This window comes from Girardinichthys multiradiatus, chromosome 9 (genome assembly GCF_021462225.1).
Source record: "Girardinichthys multiradiatus isolate DD_20200921_A chromosome 9, DD_fGirMul_XY1, whole genome shotgun sequence".
In the NCBI taxonomy this organism is placed as follows: Eukaryota; Metazoa; Chordata; class Actinopteri; order Cyprinodontiformes; family Goodeidae; genus Girardinichthys; species Girardinichthys multiradiatus.
In genome coordinates this window covers 24,077,133-24,097,295 of record NC_061802.1, presented here as the reverse complement: position 1 = coordinate 24,097,295, position 20,163 = coordinate 24,077,133, and the positions used below count along the sequence as shown (strand labels likewise).

The following is a 20,163-nucleotide window of genomic DNA, read 5'->3' as shown; positions in this document are numbered from 1 at the left end:
ATCGGAAACAAAGAGAGAAGAAGAAGAGAGAGCGTGACGGCAAACATCTGCGCAGCGACGCTCACACGTGTTGTTTTCATGAGTTTGGATCACTGGTGACTTTCAGCCGGATCAAGATGGGAAAGAAGTTAAAAGTTGGAAAGACAAGGAAAGATAAATTTTACCACCTAGCAAAAGAAACAGGTACCTTAGCCGTTATTAGAAAACCCCAGAGGCTTTTAGCTCCTTGGGTGGTGTTAGCATTAGCTCCTGGTAAAGCTGTAGATTGTAGAGCATTTTAATGTTACATAAGTTTCTTCTTTTTTTTTTTTTGCTTGTCTTCAGGTTATCGGTCTCGGTCTTCCTTCAAACTCATCCAGTTGAACCGTAAGTTCCAGTTTCTGCAGAAAGCCAGAGCTCTGGTGGATCTGTGCGCTGCTCCTGGAGGATGGTGAGCAGCCTGGTCTCTCTTATCTCTGATCATATAACATCTGATGCTGTCTGAATAAAGGAGATCATTACCTGCATTTAACTAAACAGAACGATCCTTTTATCAAAATGACATCGCGAAGATGTGCGTGTTGTAAGGCAGCAAAAAGTACAACATTTAGATATTCGCGTAGCAAGAGTTGTTTGTCACAACAAATAATTTGAAAGGACATTGCAAGACTTTTGAAATTATATCAAGATCACGTAGGTTAGAAATGAAGACAGTTGTTTTTTTTTTTTTTTTTTTTTTTTTTTAATAAAAACATCTGAGGCCATTTACGTCCCTGAGTTTACATTTAATGTAGAGAAATCTGGTATTTCCTTTGTCATTTTCCAGGTTTGGTTACATTTAGATGAAAAATGTTTGTTTCTAATAAGCTTCAATCCAACAAGGATTAATAGATACGTTTTCTTTTATTTTTATTAATTTGATGTTTGATTTGGCACACTGTATCTGGGTGTTTAACATTTTACCCCTCATTGTTTTTTTTACCTAATGACTGAATGAACATGTATGCAAGAATTTACCAAAAGAGTAATTTCCCTACCTTTTTGGACATGGGACACTTTTAAGTTCAGGTTTAAACTGGCTCTGGTTATAATGAAGACAAAAACAAGGCACCACAACAACTATTTTATAGATTATTTTTTAATAAATATTTATAACTTTACTAATATCCACAAACTGTGCTTTAAAAAGACATGAATTTAGGGAAGAGTAGAATTATGTTTCTCTCTTTTGGTTTCTATGTCATGACTTTGCAAACTGCTGACTTTGTCTTGTAACAAAGGAAAAGCATTGGCATGATCTGCGATTCAACTGCGGGAACAGTATAAATTAAAACTTAATTCAGTTTACTATTTAACACCTGACGACGGGCACAGTCCCATGTCCGGCAGGAACTTATGGCTAGGGCTGAAACAATTAATCGAATTAATCAACTTCAATTCAAAAATACTTTATTAATCCCAAAGGGAAATTAAATGTTGTTATAGCTCATATTATGAAGGTTTCTTCAAAGAGCCGTTGTAGATGCTGATGGCTGTGGGCAGGAAGGATCTCCTGTAGCGCTCCGTCTTACAGCAGATCTGAAGAAGCCTCTGACTGAAGACACTCTGTTGTTGTAGGACAGTCTCATGAAGAGGTTGCTCAGGGTTCTCCATAATGTTCTTCATTTTATGAAGAATCCTTCTTTCCAAGAGGTTCCAGAGGAGTCCCCAGAACAGAGCCAGCCTTTTTTTATCAGCTTGTTGAGCTTTTTTAAGTCCCTGGTTCTGATGCTGCTTCCCCAGGAGATGATGGCAGAAGAGATCACAATTTCCACAACAGACTTATAGAAGATATGCAGCATCTTGCTGCAAACACCAAGGGACCTAAGCTTCCTCAAGAAGTACAGTCTGCTCTGTCCCTTCTTGTAGACGGCTTCACAGTTGCATCTCCACTTCAGTCTGTTGTCCAAGTGAACAGCGAGGTATTTATACTCCTCCACCACCTCCACTTCTTCTCCCATGATGGAAATAGTTTTTGACTTATTCCTGTTTCTCTTAAAATCTACAATCATCTCCTTTGTTTTAGTCACGTTCAAAATGAGATGATTGTTTCCACACCATGCCACAAAGCGGTCCACCACCTTCCTGTACTCATCTTCTTGTCCATCTCTGATCCACCCCACGACTGCAGAATCATCCGAGTATTTCTGCAGATGACGAGTCTGTCTTGTACTGGAAGTCTGAGGTGTACAGAGTGAAAAAGAATGGTGAGAGTACAGTCCCCTGTGGTGCTCCTGTGCTGCTGACTACCTGGTTAGACTCACAACCCTTCAGTCTCACAAACTGTGGTCTGTTTGTCAGGTAATCTTTGATCCAGGAGATTGTTGAGGCCTCCACCTGAGTCTTCTGGAGGTTCTGACAAATCAGGATGGATTGTATTAAATGCACTGGAGAAATCAAAGAACATGATCCTCACAGTGCTGCTGGCTTTGTCCAGATGACAGTGGGTTTGTTGAAGCAGGTGTATGATGGCATCTTCAACTCCAACTCCACAGCGATAAGCAAACTGAAGGGGGTCCTGATAGTTTACTGTTTGCTTACTCAGGTGGGCCAACAGGAGTCTCTCTAGGACCTTCATGATGTGAGATGTCAGGGCAACAGGTCTATAGTCATTGAGGACTGATGGATGAGTTTTCTTTGGTACCGGAACAAGATAGGAGGTCTTTCACAACACCGGAACCTTCTTCTGGGCCAGGCTAAGGTTGAAGAGGTGCTGCAGAATCCCACAGAGCTGCTCTGCACAGGCCTTCAGGACTCTAGTGCTGACATGATCTGGACCTGCAGCCTTATTCCTATTCAGTCTCTCCAGTTGCATCTTCACTTGACTTCTTGAGACACACAGGTGGAAGGGTGAAGCAAAGGAAGCATCAGCATCTTCTGATATGGTTGAAGGCAAACATGTAGAAGCAGAAGGGTCTAGGGCTGAGGTGGAAGATAAAAAATGTGAGGTGTTACTGGACAGCTGTGGGTCAAAGGAGGATGGGATGTCTGTTTGGCTGTGAGCAAGAGAGGAGGATGCCATGTGACAGAGCTTTAGCTTCACCTGGTTCAAATTATCTGAAAAATCTCCTATTAAGCACCTTTTGCTATCCGATTATTAATAGAAAAAATAGGCAACAAAGTGATCATTAGTTGCAGCCCTGTTTACGGCATTGATGATTCTTCTGCAAAATATAAAGTTGTCTCCCAAATTATTCAACATTGTAACACATTTGGCCCAGTTGTGTAATATTTGTCAGTAATGTAATAATTCAGTGTGTTAAACATGTCCACTCGAGCATTTTACTCATAGCCACAATTTATTCTTTATTTGTTGTGTTGATAGATTTTCATATAATATCAAGTGCAGCCACCTTTTTAAACAATGACTTAAGATTGCATTTTGTAAAATAAGTAATATAGCTGAATAATCTGACAGATTATGATTGAAAATTTTCTTTCCAGGTTGCAGGTAGCATCCAAATTTATGCCTGTTTCAAGTCTCATTATTGGTGAGTAGTGTTACAACACAGTTAGTTGTGTCTACTGAGGCTTTTAGAGCAGTTGGTATGGCGACTAAAACGGCCTGTGTTCCTGTCAGGTGTTGACTTGGTCCCCATTAAACCCATCCCTAACGTGGTGATGCTGCAAGAAGACATCACAACTGAGAAATGCAGACAGGTCAGGATGCTGCTCCATTATTTTCACTCGTGAACAACATGTGATCTACAGCTGGAGACTGGGAGCTCACTGTCCCTTGAAACTGTCCTACAGTGTCAGGAAGTTGGAGTCACTATGTTTGAGATGCCTTCTGTTTCACATTCAGGCTCTTCGCAAGGAGCTTCAAACGTGGAAAGCAGATGTTGTGTTGAACGATGGAGCCCCAAATGTGGGAACCAACTGGCAACACGATGCCTTTTCCCAGGGTAAGATAAACCAAAATTTGATTTAAACTGGCCATTTGTTAGGGTCATTATTTGGCATAACCCGAATTCATCTATAGAGGTTTCTTTCAGCCAGTGATATGATGGTATTTTTGTTTTGGAAATGGAAAATCTCTTTTCCTCCTCAGCTCATCTGACCCTCATGGCTATGAAGTTGGCCTGTGAGTTTCTGACCAAAGGTGGCACTTTCATCACAAAGGTTTTCCGCTCCAAAGACTATCAGCCGCTGCTTTGGATCTTCCAGCAGTTCTTCAGGAAGGTGCAGGCCACTAAGCCTCAAGCTTCCAGAAATGAGTCTGCAGAGATCTTTGTCGTCTGCCAAGGTAGGTGGCAGCTACAGATCTGACTTAAAGGCGTGTTTAATATATCCAGTCATGTGAAAGGTTAGGACACACATGGACAGCCTTGTCAGCCATTCTAATGTACTGACAACAGTCTAGAAATGGAGGACATTCAAAGCAACTGCCAACGTGCCCTGTTGTTGCCATCCAAGCAAATTCAACACGAGCAGACCGTAAGATGCTGAAAGCAGTCTCTAAAAACCCTAAGATGTTCTCACTGAACCCACCTCTGAAGATACGCTGCAGCAGGACCTGGCCAGCTCATCATAGAAGCTACCATGTATCACAGGGTGCTTAATGAAAAAGTGAGACCAACCTGCAACCTGACAATGACCCAAACCAAAGCATCCACATAAACCACCAAGGACTGGCTGAGAACTAAGAAATAGAAAGTCCTGGAAAGGAATCAAAGCCCAGATATTTATTCTTTTGAGATGTTTTGGGTTGGCTTTAAACAGGAAACTCCCCCAGATTATCTCTGAGCTGAAAGTGAGGAGTAGGGAAACATTTCCTCAGATTGATGTCAGATACTAGTAAATGGCTATAAGAACCGTCTCAAAGTAGTTATTTTAGCTAAAGAAGGAAAAAACTCAACTTTTTCCTCAGTTAGAAAATGCATTTATGTTGATATTAACAAGGGTTGTTTTCGCTGTTTCCCTTTAATTAAATCACTTTTTGTTAGACATCGATATGCACACATTACTTTGAAAGAACTGAATATTTATGGAGGTGTCAGGATTTTATTTTTTTTCACACAACTTTGTGTGCATAAATATTTCTGGATATCTAAAACAAGCTTTTGTTGAATAGGTTACGTCGCCCCAGACAAAATCGACAGCAAGTTTTTTGACCCCAAGCATGCCTTCAAAGAGGTGGAGGTTCAGGCCAAAACTGTGAAAGAGTTGATTCCTGTCAAGAAGCCAAAGGCAAGCACAATTTCCCTCTTTTATTCAGTTTTATCCAGGTATATAATAATTATTTACCATGATGTTGATAACCTGACACGTTAGAAATTTACCGGGAGGCAAAGATCTCAGATATTTTTTCTGCCACTGACCGAGCAGCCGTGTGTTTTCTAGGCGGAGGGATACACAGATGGTGATTTGACCCTGTACCACAGTTTTACAGCGGCGGCCTTTCTAAAGGCCGAGAACCCGGTCGACTTTCTGGGAAAAGCCAGCGAGGTAAGATTGATGCTGTTAACTTCATTGTCTCTACATATGGATAAAAAGACCTTTCAATCTTCTTTATGAGAATCATTTTAAGCAAAGGTAGCTGAAACTTACTCAAAATATCCACCATGTTGGTTTTATAGCAACAGAATATCAACACCGTCTTGAAAAAATTGGAAAGTGATGGAATTTGCTTATATTGTGTCTGGTTAAGTGTGAAAACATGTAGTTTCTTTATTCCCTTTTATATTTTTAATATATTTTATATATTTTTTGGATGCCAAACTATTAATGCTGCTTTTATTAGTTTTACTAATATTTTGAAGTTATTTAAGATCACAATCTATGCTTTAAATTAAAATTTGGTGTCAGATCATCCTGTCCAGATCTAACAAATCTTAAGTGCTTTAAAGTAGAAAGCAGAGCTGAGTGACTCCAGATGATAAAACGTTTTTTGAACAGCCTTTTATGACTCCTAAATCACTTGTGGGAACATATTTACAATAAATTATTTCTACAGATAATTGGTCTTTTCTCGAATGTCCAGAATGTTCTAGAAAGTTGAGTTTGGATTTCTGAAGTAAGAAATGTTTAGAAAGCTCTTAAGGTCTACAGTTGCACAAAACGTTAGTTCTTACTCTTCTGTGTCTCTCAGATCACATTTGACAACCCACTCCTGGAGTCACACTCGGCTACCAGCAATGAAATAAAGGAGTGCTGTCGGGATATCAAAGTCCTGGGACGCAAAGAACTCCGGTGAGTCGTTTTCTGTCTAAAAGCCCCATCGGTGCTTTGATTCCTCAGACGTCGCACAATTTTCAGTCAAGATTCAAATGAACATACTCTTATCATTATTCTGGATGATTAGAATGGGCTTAATATAACGATTTCTACATCTAATGTAGTTCTTTATGTACAAATAATAAATAACTTCAAAGTAAATGTAATAGAAATATGTAGGGTTAGTTTTTAATTTAAAATAATAAAAAAAATACAGACATTAACAGAGAAATAAGCTTTCAATTAAACTAATTGATGCTGTATAATAAAAAAAAATCAATTTTGCTGCATAAAAACAGGTAGAGGTGATAATAAATAATGAAAATAAATAATGCTACTAAGTTTACATAGTTGTTTTTAATCACTCATTAAGTCTGCTGCTGAGCTGGAGGGCAAAGCTCAGAAGATACCTGGCAAAGAAGCTGAAGGAGGAGGCCAAACAACTTGACCAGGATATCAAGTAAACACATTCATTTTGACAAAACAGCAAATGAGTATTTGGTGAAATGTGTAACAGAAGATTTATAAACGCTCTGCCCTGTTTGCAGTTTAAGCTCAGATGAGGAGGGGATCCACTCAGAAGGCGAATCTGACATGAAGAAGGAGGAAAAAGTGGAAGACGAGGAGGAAGAAATGGACAGAAAGCTGGCGGACCTAAAAGCTCAGGAGGTTGCTGAGCTGAAACGGTTAGATTGTAGTTTTTACGTGCAGTTTAACTTCAGCATATTTTACCTTAAGGTTATTCCAGGTATATATTTTGGTTTTTGATGCTTTATCAGGAAGAAAAGGAAGCTGCTGAAGGAGAGGAGAAAGCAAAGGGAGAGAGTAGAGCTGAAGATGGACCTGCCAGGTATCTCCATCGCCAGCACCACCGACTCATCCTTGTTTTCCTTATCTTCTTTCAAGAAGCAACAGGTGAAGACCAAACGTCGCTCGCAATAATCAACTAGAAAACTCAAAAACATGAATGAGAAGAGCTGAGAACGCTGCGAGCTCATTAGTAGTTAAGTTGAATTAAAACCCCTTTTGATTTGCTTCCATCAGGTGCTGACTGACATCTCCAAGGGGGACATGGAGGCTGCAGATGATCTGGGAGATGGAGAAGATGACATCCACCTTTCAGATCAGGACGATGACGTGGATGAAATTTCCCTGGCATCTGATTTGGATGAAGAGGACTTGGAAGAGGTGGAACAGAGACAGAAAGCGCAGGAAAAGAAAGCTCCAAAGAAGTAAGTGGCGGTTTTATCTTCTGAGAAGCTGATGATGTCTCAGTGATCAGTCTGGTTCAGGGGAGAAGCTGTTGGCAACCAAACAATGCAGAGAAGGAATCTCATATTTTAAGAAAAGTGACAAAACAGTCTAATATTGAATTATTAGCCTGAAATAATAAAGGAAATGGATGTTTAATCTCCTCAGACCTTGATTATAGAAACCTTCCACCTTGTTTAAGTGTATTTTAATTTAGCATTTTTTAATTTAATTTGTGCTATGCTGTATATCATCCGTGTACTTGGTTTAAATTAGTATTTGCTTTTATTTTTTAGACCATACGTGATATTTTGTTCCCATACGAGTTAACTGGGTATACAGGTCCTTCTCAAAATATTAGCATATTGTGATAAAGTTCATTATTTTCCATAATGTCATGATGAAAATTTAACATTCATATATTTTAGATTCATTGCACATTAACTGAAATATTTCAGGTCTTTTATTGTCTTAATACGGATGATTTTGGCATACAGCTCATGAAAACCCAAAATTCCTATCTCACAAAATTAGCATATAATTAAAAGGGTCTCTAAACGAGCTATGAACCTAATCATCTGAATCAACGAGTTAACTCTAAACACCTGCAAAAGATTCCTGAGGCCTTTAAAACTCCCAGCCTGGTTCATCACTCAAAACCCCAATCATGGGTAAGACTGCCGACCTGACTGCTGTCCAGAAGGCCACTATTGACACCCTCAAGCAAGAGGGTAAGACACAGAAAGAAATTTCTGAAAGAATAGGCTGTTCCCAGAGTGCTGTATCAAGGCACCTCAGTGGGAAGTCTGTGGGAAGGAAAAAGTGTGGCAGAAAACGCTGCACAACGAGAAGAGGTGACCGGACCCTGAGGATGATTGTGGAGAAGGGCCGATTCCAGACCTTGGGGGACCTGCAGAAGCAGTGGACTGAGTCTGGAGTAGAAACATCCAGAGCCACCGTGCACAGGCGTGTGCAGGAAATGGGCTACAGGTGCCGCATTCCCCAGACCTGGGCTACAGAGAAGCAGCACTGGACTGTTGCTCAGTGGTCCAAAGTACTTTTTTCGGATGACAGCAAATTCTGCATGTCATTCGGAAATCAAGGTGCCAGAGTCTGGAGGAAGACTGGGGAGAAGGAAATGCCAAAATGCCAGAAGTCCAGTGTCAAGTACCCACAGTCAGTGATGGTCTGGGGTGCCGTGTCAGCTGCTGGTGTTGGTCCACTGTGTTTTATCAAGGGCAGGGTCAATGCAGCTAGCTATCAGGAGATTGTGGAGCACTTCATGCTTCCATCTGCTGAAAAGCTTTATGGAGATGTAGATTTCATTTTTCAGCACGACCTGGCACCTGCTCACAGTGCCAAAACCACTGGTAAATGGTTTACTGACCATGGTATCACTGTGCTCAATTGGCCTGCCAACTCTCCTGACCTGAACCCCATAGAGAATCTGTGGGATATTGTGAAGAGAACGTTGAGAGACTCAAGACCCAACACTCTGGATGAGCTAAAGGCCGCTATCGAAGCATCCTGGGCCTCCATAAGACCTCAGCAGTGCCACAGGCTGATTGCCTCCATGCCACGCCACATTGAAGCAGTCATTTCTGCAAAAGGATTCCCGACCAAGTATTGAGTGCATAACTGTACATGATTATTTGAAGGTTGACGTTTTTTGTATTAAAAACGCTTTTCTTTTATTGGTCGGATAAAATATGCTAATTTTGTGAGATAGGAATTTTGGGTTTTCATGAGCTGTATGCCAAAATCATCCGTATTAAGACAATAAAAGACCTGAAATATTTCAGTTAGTGTGCAATGAATCTAAAATATATGAATGTTAAATTTTCATCATGACATTATGGAAAATAATGAACTTTATCACAATATGCTAATATTTTGAGAAGGACCTGTGTGTGTATATATATATATATATATATATATATATATATATATAATATTGTTAGATTAAATTGTGGAATTGCCAGATTCTAGGTTTAAATCTATGGAACGCCAAAGTGTTCAAAATTAAATAAATAAATGAAACATTATGAAATAAGTATCTACATCAATAAATAATAGATAATAATTTAATGTGACAATGAAATTGTGAAATAATTGAATATAATTGAAATATTTATTTTTTTACATAAACATGCATGTGAAAGTTGTAAATATGTCATTAATATAAATGTTCTTAAGTTTACTTTTCTGTTTTCCTCTTAATTTCTTAACCGTTGCCTGGATCGGCGACTGGTCTGCTCTATTATCGTAATGCACCTTGTATGTGTGAAGCTAACCTTTAACAGAGAGCTAACGTCGGCTGGCATGACTGTCGACTCACTTGACCGCAGTGAACTGTCCAGGGTGACACACCAATAACCTCGATGGTAATGCCAGACAGCACTAAAGTCTTGAGTGCTGTGCTCTGCATTTTCCATGCGGACACTGTGCGAAATGGCCCTTAGGGTATCCATAATGGCGTCGTCGATGCCAACGTTCTGGAGAGCAATTATTATCCCGTGCATTTGAAAGATGTCTTCCAAACAATTCAAAATGGCACCATATGATAAATTATTCCCCTCAGTTTGCTAAGGTAACCAGAGCTGAATGAAGTTAAAGAAATTCCACCATCCTTCCTAAACTCATGTTGCTGGTACCCAGGAAACTAATCTCTGTGTACGGCTCAGCCAATGAGAAGGCAGGTCCAGCCCGTTGATGCTGATTGGCCCACAGTCATTCAGTTGTAAAGTGACATTATGAAATAAATGGGCAGGGGGGAAAATCACCTTTATAAAATAAATGCTGGCTTTTTGAAATAAAAGTTTACTTTAAAAAAAAATGACATTTTGAAATAAAAAAAAACTGCTTTAATTACATAAAAATTGCCTCAACAATACTTCAATTATTAGTTGAAAATTTCATATAAAAATTCTTTTATATTATAAAGCTGATTTTTAATGCAAAATGAAAAATATTTCATAATAATGAGCTGAGAATTTAATATGCATTCAAATATTTCACAATTTCATTGTCACATTAAATCATTATCTATTATTTATTAATGTAGATACTTATTTCATAGTGTTTCATTTATTTATTTAATTTTGAACACTTTGGTGTTCCATATAAGCGTCATAAAAAATCAGTGCACCCAATTGGTGGTGCTCCTCACCATGACTGTCCATGTTTTTGTCTGTGTTGTGAGGTAAATGCCATGGCCATCTTTCAGCCAGCTGACTGCCAGTGTGCAGGAACAGGGTCAGCCAGGGAAAACCCCTGTCGCTCCGGCACTTTGTTTGGACTCCTATTAACAGACTTTAAAGCTGTTTTGTGACTAACTTTTTAAAGCCTCGATAAACCTTGATGCGGGTAACCGATCCGGGCCTGTTTGAAAAATGTAACCAACTGTAGCCTATCAAGGGGCAATGATACTACTTCCACTGCTACTTATTCAGCACTTCAAAAGACACTTTCAAGCATATTTTAGTCTTTTATTCCTCAGAGTACAATTTAATTATTTTTTAATGGCAGCTAATTAAAAAGTGTGTGATCTAAACTATGGTGTATTTCTATTTTTGCCATGTCTGAGACATGTTTCTAAAACACTGTCCTGTCTTGACAGAAAATAGTCACAATTGCAATTTGTATTATCCAGAGTGAAGTTCACAGAGGAAGCTGAGGAGGAAGAGGAGCAGGGCGGTGGCTTGCTGGTGGAACTGGAAGGAAAGGATGAAAAGACAGAGCGAGAGACAAACCTGTGGTTCAGCAAGGTTTGTCCATGCCTGCTCTCCTAATTTAACTGTTACTTTTCATTTTTGGCCTTATGTCACCTTGCCCTTTGATTGAGTGTTTACACCTATTTCATGCTGTATCAGAAGTGGGTTGGTATCTCTGTTTTTGGTCCTTCTTTAGGGCATTTTTTCAGAAATTGACCTGGAAGGGGATGCAGAGAGTGAGCTCAAACAGACCGAGTGGCTCCAAACCAAACATTCAGGTAATTACGGGCTCTAACCCTTCATATCTCAGGATATTTGATTTTAAAAGCCATGAAAAAGTGTTTGCCTCCTTGCAGATTTCTTCTGTTTTTGCTCTTTTGTCACACGTCATCATCGCTCCTCCATCACCAAACAGCAGACCAAGATAAATAAGTAATTACACAATGCAGTTTTCATTGGCTTTGAATTGGTTTTTATGATTTAGGATTGAATTGACTATTTAAAAAAAATCCAATTTATATACAGAAATATATAAAGTGCCTTAAGGCAACATTTGTTGTAAGTTGGCACCATATGAATGAATGAATGAATGAATGAATAAATAAATAAATACAAATCAATTATTAAGGGACAAAAGTCATCCTAACTAAACGGGCCTTATTCAACAAAGTAATCTCCCTCTTGTTAAATCATGTATTAACTGTAATTACTCATATTGTTGTAGTATAGTTTCAATAGCCACATGTGGATCTGGCTGTAGAGTCAGGAAATCACTTACAGGACAGGACCTGTCTAACAACATGAGGTAGGCTCAAAAATCTAAAAAAGCAACAATTTGTTCCATTTTCCTTCTTATATATAACTGGATTGAAAATGTCCTAATTAAGAGGACATACAGTAGAACCTAAGTCAAATTCCTTGTTTGTGTGCACAAACCTGGCGAATAAATCTGATTCCAATTCTGAAATACAAGCTAAAGAAATTCAAGGACAAAGAGAAACAAATGCAGACACATTAGTCTGAAAAAGGCTACAAGACAGTTTCTTAAGGGCTCCAGTTTTCCACAGTGAGAACTGTTATCCACAAATGGTGATAACATGGATAAAATGCCACTTACATGAAGTATTTAAAGATAAAAAAGTCTTGAGTTTCAATTTAAAAAGGCAGTGGTCAGAGACAGAACAGAGGTGAACAGGAAGCCGGTTCCTGAGTCGAGGTGCAGCCACAGAAAAGGCTCGGTCACCCCAATGTTTATATGTTGTCCTAGGGACCGCTGATAAATGTTGATCATCTAACCTCAAAGACCTGGTCCACATATGAAAACTTGAAGAAATGACGGTTTTGGAGTGGCCTAGTCAGAATGTGAAAGTAAACCCACTGGAGGTTCTGTGGTATGACCTTAAACGGGTCATTCATGTTCTAAATGATTTTCAGATTGATGTATAAGAGTCATTCCCTAGTTATAGCAAAGACATGATGGGAGATGCTGTTAAGAAGGTGGCACAACAAGTTATTAGGTCATGGGCGTTGATTACTTTTTCACATAGGGTCATATTGGTTTGGATAACTGCGTTTTGTATTTACTCGGGTCATCTTGTTCTATTAAAATTGGTGCGATCTGAAACTGTAAAGTGCAACAAAAAGACAAAAATATGAAGAAACAAATATGAGGACTGAGAGGTTTTTTTACAGCAACATAAATCTGCAAATTTAATTTATTTTTTTTTCTAGGCAAAGGGAAAAAGAGGAAAGCTGAAGAAGAGGACGACGATAAAGTAGAAGACGTGGAAGAAGACAACCAAGAGGAAGTTGCCCCTGCGGATGTGGAAACTTCAGGACCTTCACAGGAAGCTGCAGAGGACAGCGACTCGGATGACAGCAGTGATGATGAAAAGTAAAACCTCATTTTCTGTGAATCTGTGTTGTATTGTGTCCAAACTTTGCAGTTAGCGGAAGGAAAATTAATGTTAAATACAACCCTAATTTCAATGAAGTTTGGATGTTGTGTAAAACGTAGATAAAAACAGAAAACAATGATTTGCAAATCCTGTTTTACTTGTATGCAGCTGAATACACTACAAGGACAAGATATTTAATGTTCAAATGATAAACTTTATTGTTTTATTGCAAATATTCACTCGTTTTGAATTTGATGCTTGCATCATGTTCCAAAAAAGTGGGGACGAGGGCAACAAAAGACTGGGAAAGTTGAGGAATGCTCAGAAAGCATCTGTTTGAAACGTTCCAAAGTGATCTGGTTAATTGGAAACAGGTGAGTGTCATGATTGGGTATAAAGGGAGCACCCCCTAAAGGCTCAGTCATTGACAAACAACTGCCTGAGCAAATAGTCCAACAGTTTAAGAACATTTTATCATTACGTCCATAATATCTTCAAAAGATTTAGAGAATCGGAAGAAATCTCTGCATGTAAGCACCTTCAACCCCTCAGTAGGCCCTGCATTAAAAATCAACATCATTCTGTGATGGATATTACCTTGTGAGCCCAGGAACACATCAGAAAATCATTGTCAGTTAGCACAGTTTATTGCTACATCTACAAGTTCAAGTTAAAACTCTTCTCTGGGCTAGAGCTCATCTGAGATGGACTGACACAAAGTGGAAAAGTGTGCTATGGTCTGATGAGTCCACGTTTTAAATTATTAGAAATCCTGGACGTTGTGTCCTTTAAGCAAAGGAGGTAAAGGACTACCCAGATTTCTATCAGTGCAAAGTTCAAAATCCAGCATCTGTGATGGTATGGGGTTGTGTTAGTGCCCATGGCATGGTTAACTTGCACATCTGTAAAGGCACCATTAATGCTGGAAGGTACATACAGGCTTTGGAGCAACATATGGAGCCATCAAGCAACATCTTTTTTAATAGACGTCTCTGCTTATTTCAGCAAGACAATGAAGCCATATTCTGCACGTGTCACAACAGCGTGCCTTCGTAGTAAAAGACTACAGGTACTTGACTGGCCTGCCTGCACTCCAATCTTGTCTCCCATTGAAAACGTGTTGTGCATTATGAAGTGCAACATATGATGAGAGAGACCCCGGACTGTTCAGCTATTGAGGAATTCCACCTACAAAGTTTCAACAATTATTGTTCTCAGTTCCCAAACTCTTATTGAGTGTTGTTAACAGGACAGGTAATGTAACACAGTGGTAAACATTCCCCTCTCCCAGCTGTTATGGAGAAACTAGATGGCGCCGACAATGGCAGCCTCGGAGCTTCGCTCTCTCTTTGTTTTTGTATTTTGTGTGTTTTTATGTCTTTCGAGCCACAGTTCTGTGGTGTCGTGCCACAATCCTGTGGTCTCATTCAGTAGAGAGGAACGTCTCAACATCAGAGAGTCCTCTCCTGGTTTTTTTTCACCATCTTTCATCGATCCGAGGTTCACTGAGCTCCTGGCGAATGGAGCTGCGGCTCTATATGGGATCCTGCGCCAAAAACGGCAGAGGGGAAAGCGCGCTGGTAAAGCTTTGCAAAAGAGGACTTCGCACACCACTGCCTTCAATCCACCTGGCAAATGTCCGCTCTCTCAACAACAAGATGGACGAGCTGCTTCTTCTCACCGGTAAAAACACGGACCTCCGCGGATCAGCGGTTCTCTGCTTCACCGAGACATGGCTGAGTGAAAACATCCCGGACCGCCCACTGCTGATGCCGGACTTCCAGCTGCTCAGAGCGGATCGCAGTGCGGAGCTATCGGGGCAGAAGCGAGGAGGCGGAATCTGCTTTTATATAAACGAAGGTTGGTGCAGAGACGTAAAAGTGCTGGAAAAAACATGTAGCCCGGATCTGGAGTAATATTCCATAATCCGTAAGCCGTTTTATTCACCGAGAGAGTTTTCCTCATTTATAATAATCGGCTCATATTTTCCACCGCATGGCTGCACTTCTGCCGCGGAAAAACATCTTGCTGAGCTGATTACAGACGTAGAGAAAAAATACACGGACTCTTTCATCATAATACTGGGAGATTTTAACAGAGCAAACCTCTCCAATGAACTCCCCAAATACAGACAGCATATTAAGTGTCCCACCAGAGACAAAAACACACTAGACTATTGTTACACAACTTTAAAGGACTCAAATCATGCTGTTACCAGGGCTGCTCTGGGTTTGCACAGACTGGACTGTTTTTGAAACTTCAGCCACTGACTTAAACCAACTAACTGATGTGGTGACATCATACATCAGTTTCTGTGAGGACATGTGTGTGCAGACCAAGACCTTCTGCACCTTTGGGAATAATAAGCCATGGTTTACTCCACACCTCAGGAATCTGCGCAGGGAAAAGGAAGAAGCTCACAGCAGTGGAGATTGGGCGCGGTACAGGCAGGCCAGGAACAAACTTACAAAAGAGATCAAAGCAGCCAAGAGAAGCTACAGTGAGAAGCTTAAGAACAGCCTTTCTACTGGTGATGCTTCAGCTGTATGGACCGGTCTGAGAAACCTGACTGCCTACAAGAGCCCCTCCACCCTTCCTGAACAGAGTCGTCTCCTGGCCAAACGTCTGAATGGCTTCTACTGCAGACATGACAAGAAGCCATTCACACCTCAAATCATCTCCTCTACATCCCATTCAGGAACAAATTTGACCCGTAAAACAACCAACCCCCTACCTTCAGATCCTCTGCCTGCACTAAAGATCTCCGAGGAAGAGGTAAACAGGCTCTTTCAGCGCATGAAAACAAAGAAAGCTGGAGGACCAGATAACGTCTCCCCATCATGTCTGAAAGCCTGCGCACATCAACTTGCTCCGATCTTCACAAGGATCTTCAACAAGTCACTGGAGAAATGAGGTCACCTCCTGCCTCAAACGATCCACCATCATCCCGGTTCCCAAGAAACCCACCATCCTAGGATTAAATGACTACAGGCCTGTAGCCCTGACGTCTGTGGTCATGAAATCCTTTGAGTGGCTGGTGTTGAAGCACCTGAAAGACATCACAGGACCCCTGCTGGATCCCCTGCAATTTGCTTACTGAGCAAACAGGTCGGCAGATGATGCTGTCAACGTAGGTCTACACTTCATCCTGCAACACCTCGACCACCCAGGGACGTACGCCAGGTTCCTGTTTGTAGACTTCAGCTCGGCCTTCAACACCATCATACCAGACATCCTCCACCAGAAGCTCACACAGCTCAACGTCCCAGCCTCTACCTGTCAGTGGATCAACAGCTTCCTGACAGACTGACAGCAGCAGGTGAGACTGGGGAGCATCTTCTCCTAATCCAGATCAATAAGTACTGGTGCCCCCCAGGGATGTGTTCTATCCCCACTCCTCTTCTCTCTGTACACAAATGACTGCACCTCATCAGACTCGTCCGTGAAACTCCTGAAGTTTGCAGACGACACCACTGTCATTGGACTGATCCAGGACGGTGATGAGTCTACATACAGACAGCAGGTGGATCGGCTGGTACACTGGTGTTGTCAGAACTACTTTGAACTCAACCCACTCAAGACTGGAAATGGTGGTGGACTTTCGGAGAACACCACCCCCATACACCCCCCTCACCATTCTCAACAACACTGCATCGGCCGTGGACCACTTCAGGTTCTTAGGAACCACCATCTCTGAGGACCTGAGATGTTCTTCACACATAGACACTGTTCGAAAGAAGGCCCAGCAGAGACTGTACTTCCTGAGGCAACTCAAGAAGTTCAACCTTCCACAGGAGCTGCTGGTCATCTTCTACACTGCCATCATTCAGTCTGTCCTGTCTTCATCCATCTCAGTGTGGTTTGGCTCATCCACAAAACAGGACAGGTCCAGACTGCAACGAATAATCAGGTCTGCAGAGAGAATAATCAGAGCTGACCTTCCCTCCATCCAGGACTTATACAGGTCTAGGGTCAGGAAAAGAGCTGCTAAAATCTCTGCTGACCCCACACACCCTGCACATAAACTGTTTAGAGTTTTACCTTCAGGTCGCCGCTACAGAGCACTGTTTACTAAAACCAGCCGCCACAGAGACAGTTTCTTCCCCCAGGCTGTTTCTCCGATGAACATTCAATAGAGTACAAAACAACAGCATACAGATGTTGCAAATGCACCTTTTCTATTAAATATGTGTATATTGTATATTGTACATTGTAAATATGTATATTCTGTAATGCAAAAACAAAACAAAAGAGCAAAGTGTACCGGAGCCAAATTCCTTGTTTGTATGTACGAACTTGGCAATAAAGCTGATTCTGATATTGCAAGCATCAAATTCAAAATGACTAAATATTTGCCAAAACACAATAAAGTTTATCAGTTTGAACATTAAATATTTTGTCTTTGCACTGTATTTAATGGCATATAGGTTGAACAGGATCTGCAAATCATTTTATTCTGTTTTTATTTCTGTTTTACACAATGTCCCAACTTTCTTGGGTTTGCAACAGCAACAACAACTTTTATTGATAAATAAGTTTTAATTCTTTTGTTTTCAGTGAGATTACAAGAATGAAGCGAGCCAGAGGATCCGGTGGAGCATCAGGAGATGCTGAAAATGACGAGTTTCATGTCGTTCCTGTTGAAAGCACCAGTGAGTATGAAGACCTGTACACCCTCCACATGAACAGAGAAATGTTCCACTAGGTGGCCACAACTTTATTTTCCCTGCTCAGGACATTTAATGCTTCACAAGAACTCAAGTGCAGAAATCTTGGGAAATCCTTATAGGTCCCTCCTACTGCAGCATTTCTATAAAAGCTGTCGAACGCCACTCAATAAAAAGTTCTGTCCATTAGATGTCTTAAGAGCAAACTGCATGAACTCCCAAACTGGGCTGCAAACAGACTGAGGTCGTTTTGTTCCTGCAGTTCCAGGAGAGAGAAGTTATTTGTTCTTGGGGAGTATTTGTATGCCTTAACTATAAAATAGCGGTGGAAAAAATGGCAGAAAAAATATATTTATATATATGTTTTAAAGTCGTATTGCGATTTCATTGCAAATGACTATTGTAAAATCATAACACTTAAGAAAGAAAGGGGAAATATAACATTCAGTTTAAAATTAAAAATTTTAAACAGATTTTCCATCTGTTTAAAAAATATAAATTTTTAAGCTCCGTATAAGTGTCGTTTGGGTTTCAGGTAAGAAAGCCCGGATCCTAGATTCAGAGGGCCTGGCTCTTGGCTGTGAGATTGCTACATCCAAGAAGAGAGCCAGAGACCTGGTAGACAACTCCTTCCACAGGTAAATATCTGCTTTTGGAAGTCATTCTTCATAAGTATGATAATCAAACTTCCTGCAAGGTGCTTAACAGACGTGAAGTTGTTATTATTCTTATTATTATTATCGCTGTTTCATGATGCACCAAACACAATATGAGCCACACCGCTGGTTTGGATAAATTTACATACTTACAGAAGGGCTGATTGTTTCCCTCTTTGTAGGTTTGCCAACTCTGACGAGCCATGGGAAGTACCAGAGTGGTTCCTGGACGATGAACGAAAACACAGAAAAAAGCCAGTACCTGTCACCAAGGAGATGGTGGAGGAATACAAACAGAAATGGAAAGAGATCAATGCCCGGCCAATCAAACGGGTGGCTGAAGCTAAGGCCAGGAAGAAGAGGAGGGTGAGTGAAAAGTCCTGGCATCTTTGTGAAACTATGTCAGTTAGAGGCTGTTCAGAAGAATCCAAATCATAATTTAAAGAGTGTATTAGTGTATTGATGAATATCAAGTCCAATTTCTGTTTTATTCTCCTAGATGTTGAAGAAGATGGAGCAAGCGAAGAAGAAAGCCGAGGCTGTAGTCAACACTGCCGACATCTCTGAAAGGGAGAAGGTAGCTCAGCTGAAGAGGTACGTTTTTATAACTTTTAGACTGAAGCTGCTATCGTTTACTGATTGATCCTAGCTCAGTAAAAATAAAATACTGATCATGTTTGTTGTTCCTCATTCTGTCAGTATCTACAAAAAAGCTGGCTTGAAAAATGAAAAGAGAGAAGTAACATACTTAGTAGCCAAAAAAGGAGTTGGCAAGAATGTGAGGCGGCCTCGTGGAGTGAAGGGACTCTTCAAAGTGGTGGACGGACGCATGAAGAAGGACATGCGGGGGGTACAGAGGAAAGAACAGCGAGCAAAAGGAGGAAAAGGAAGACAGCCCAAGGGTGGTAAAGGGAAGAGAGGAAAATAAATCTGAACTCATAAACACTCCATTTCTTTTGCTGATATCAATCAAGCTTCTGTGTAACAAACAAATAAACTGGAGTCCATTACTTAAATACTGATTTCAGTAAATAAGACTGAAAGCATATTTAAGCCCTTGACACCTTGGACCTGTTCTGGTGATGTTAATGCTGGTGTTACCTGTACATCTTTCCTCCCAACAGATGGACTGTAATTCATGCCAATGACAATAAATGTGTTCATAATATTTTACAAATATTAAATGCAAAATTTTACAATTGGTGTTTTGCTCAGACTAGTTTTTAGAGCTTTATTTTTATTTTTGACTTCTGTTTTATGTTTCATTCAGGCAGATCTCTATGTGCACACTTATTACAGTCTTAAAAAGTTTGGAAAAATATGAAGTTTACAGTTTTATAAAAGCAACATTCCCTCACAGATTTCTTCTGATTTTACTTTTCCGTTGCGATCTAATGTTTGAGATTGTCGAACTACTTAAATTCCAGGTAAATACAAAATTCAGTGTTCAAATGATCATTTAATTTATTAAGAGAAAAAAGCTATCCAAACCAACCTGGCGTAATGTGAAAAAGTAACCCTAAATCTAATAAGTGTGCCAGCCTTGAACCGATGGCCAAACATCAGGATTTTCTAACAGAAATCAAGATTCCATCAATTACTGCTAGTCGTCCAGATCCCGAAGAAACAAAGCAAACCCAGACCACAACATTACTACCACCATGTCGGTCAGTATTGATGTTCTTATTCTGAAATGCTGCGTTGCGGTTTTGGAGTCATTTTGGTAAGCCGGCCTGTCCTGGAA

General features: G+C 40.4%; 1 protein-coding gene across 1 annotated transcript; it reads left to right on the top strand.

Moving 5' to 3' along the window:
* Positions 1 to 21: 21 nt before the first annotated feature.
* On the top strand, positions 22 to 19,618 carry ftsj3 (FtsJ RNA 2'-O-methyltransferase 3). The gene is made up of 21 exons (XM_047375874.1): positions 22 to 183; positions 325 to 430; positions 3,463 to 3,509; positions 3,599 to 3,678; positions 3,824 to 3,923; positions 4,070 to 4,264; positions 5,093 to 5,208; positions 5,362 to 5,466; positions 6,110 to 6,210; positions 6,608 to 6,694; positions 6,783 to 6,920; positions 7,014 to 7,149; positions 7,279 to 7,466; positions 11,138 to 11,252; positions 11,395 to 11,476; positions 12,930 to 13,092; positions 17,654 to 17,748; positions 18,299 to 18,401; positions 18,602 to 18,785; positions 18,919 to 19,013; positions 19,119 to 19,618. Exons 1-21 carry the CDS (start codon positions 117 to 119, stop codon positions 19,345 to 19,347), a joined length of 2,532 nt encoding a protein of 843 aa, XP_047231830.1. The 5' UTR covers positions 22 to 116; the 3' UTR covers positions 19,348 to 19,618.
* The last annotated feature ends 545 nt before the right edge of the window (positions 19,619 to 20,163 follow it).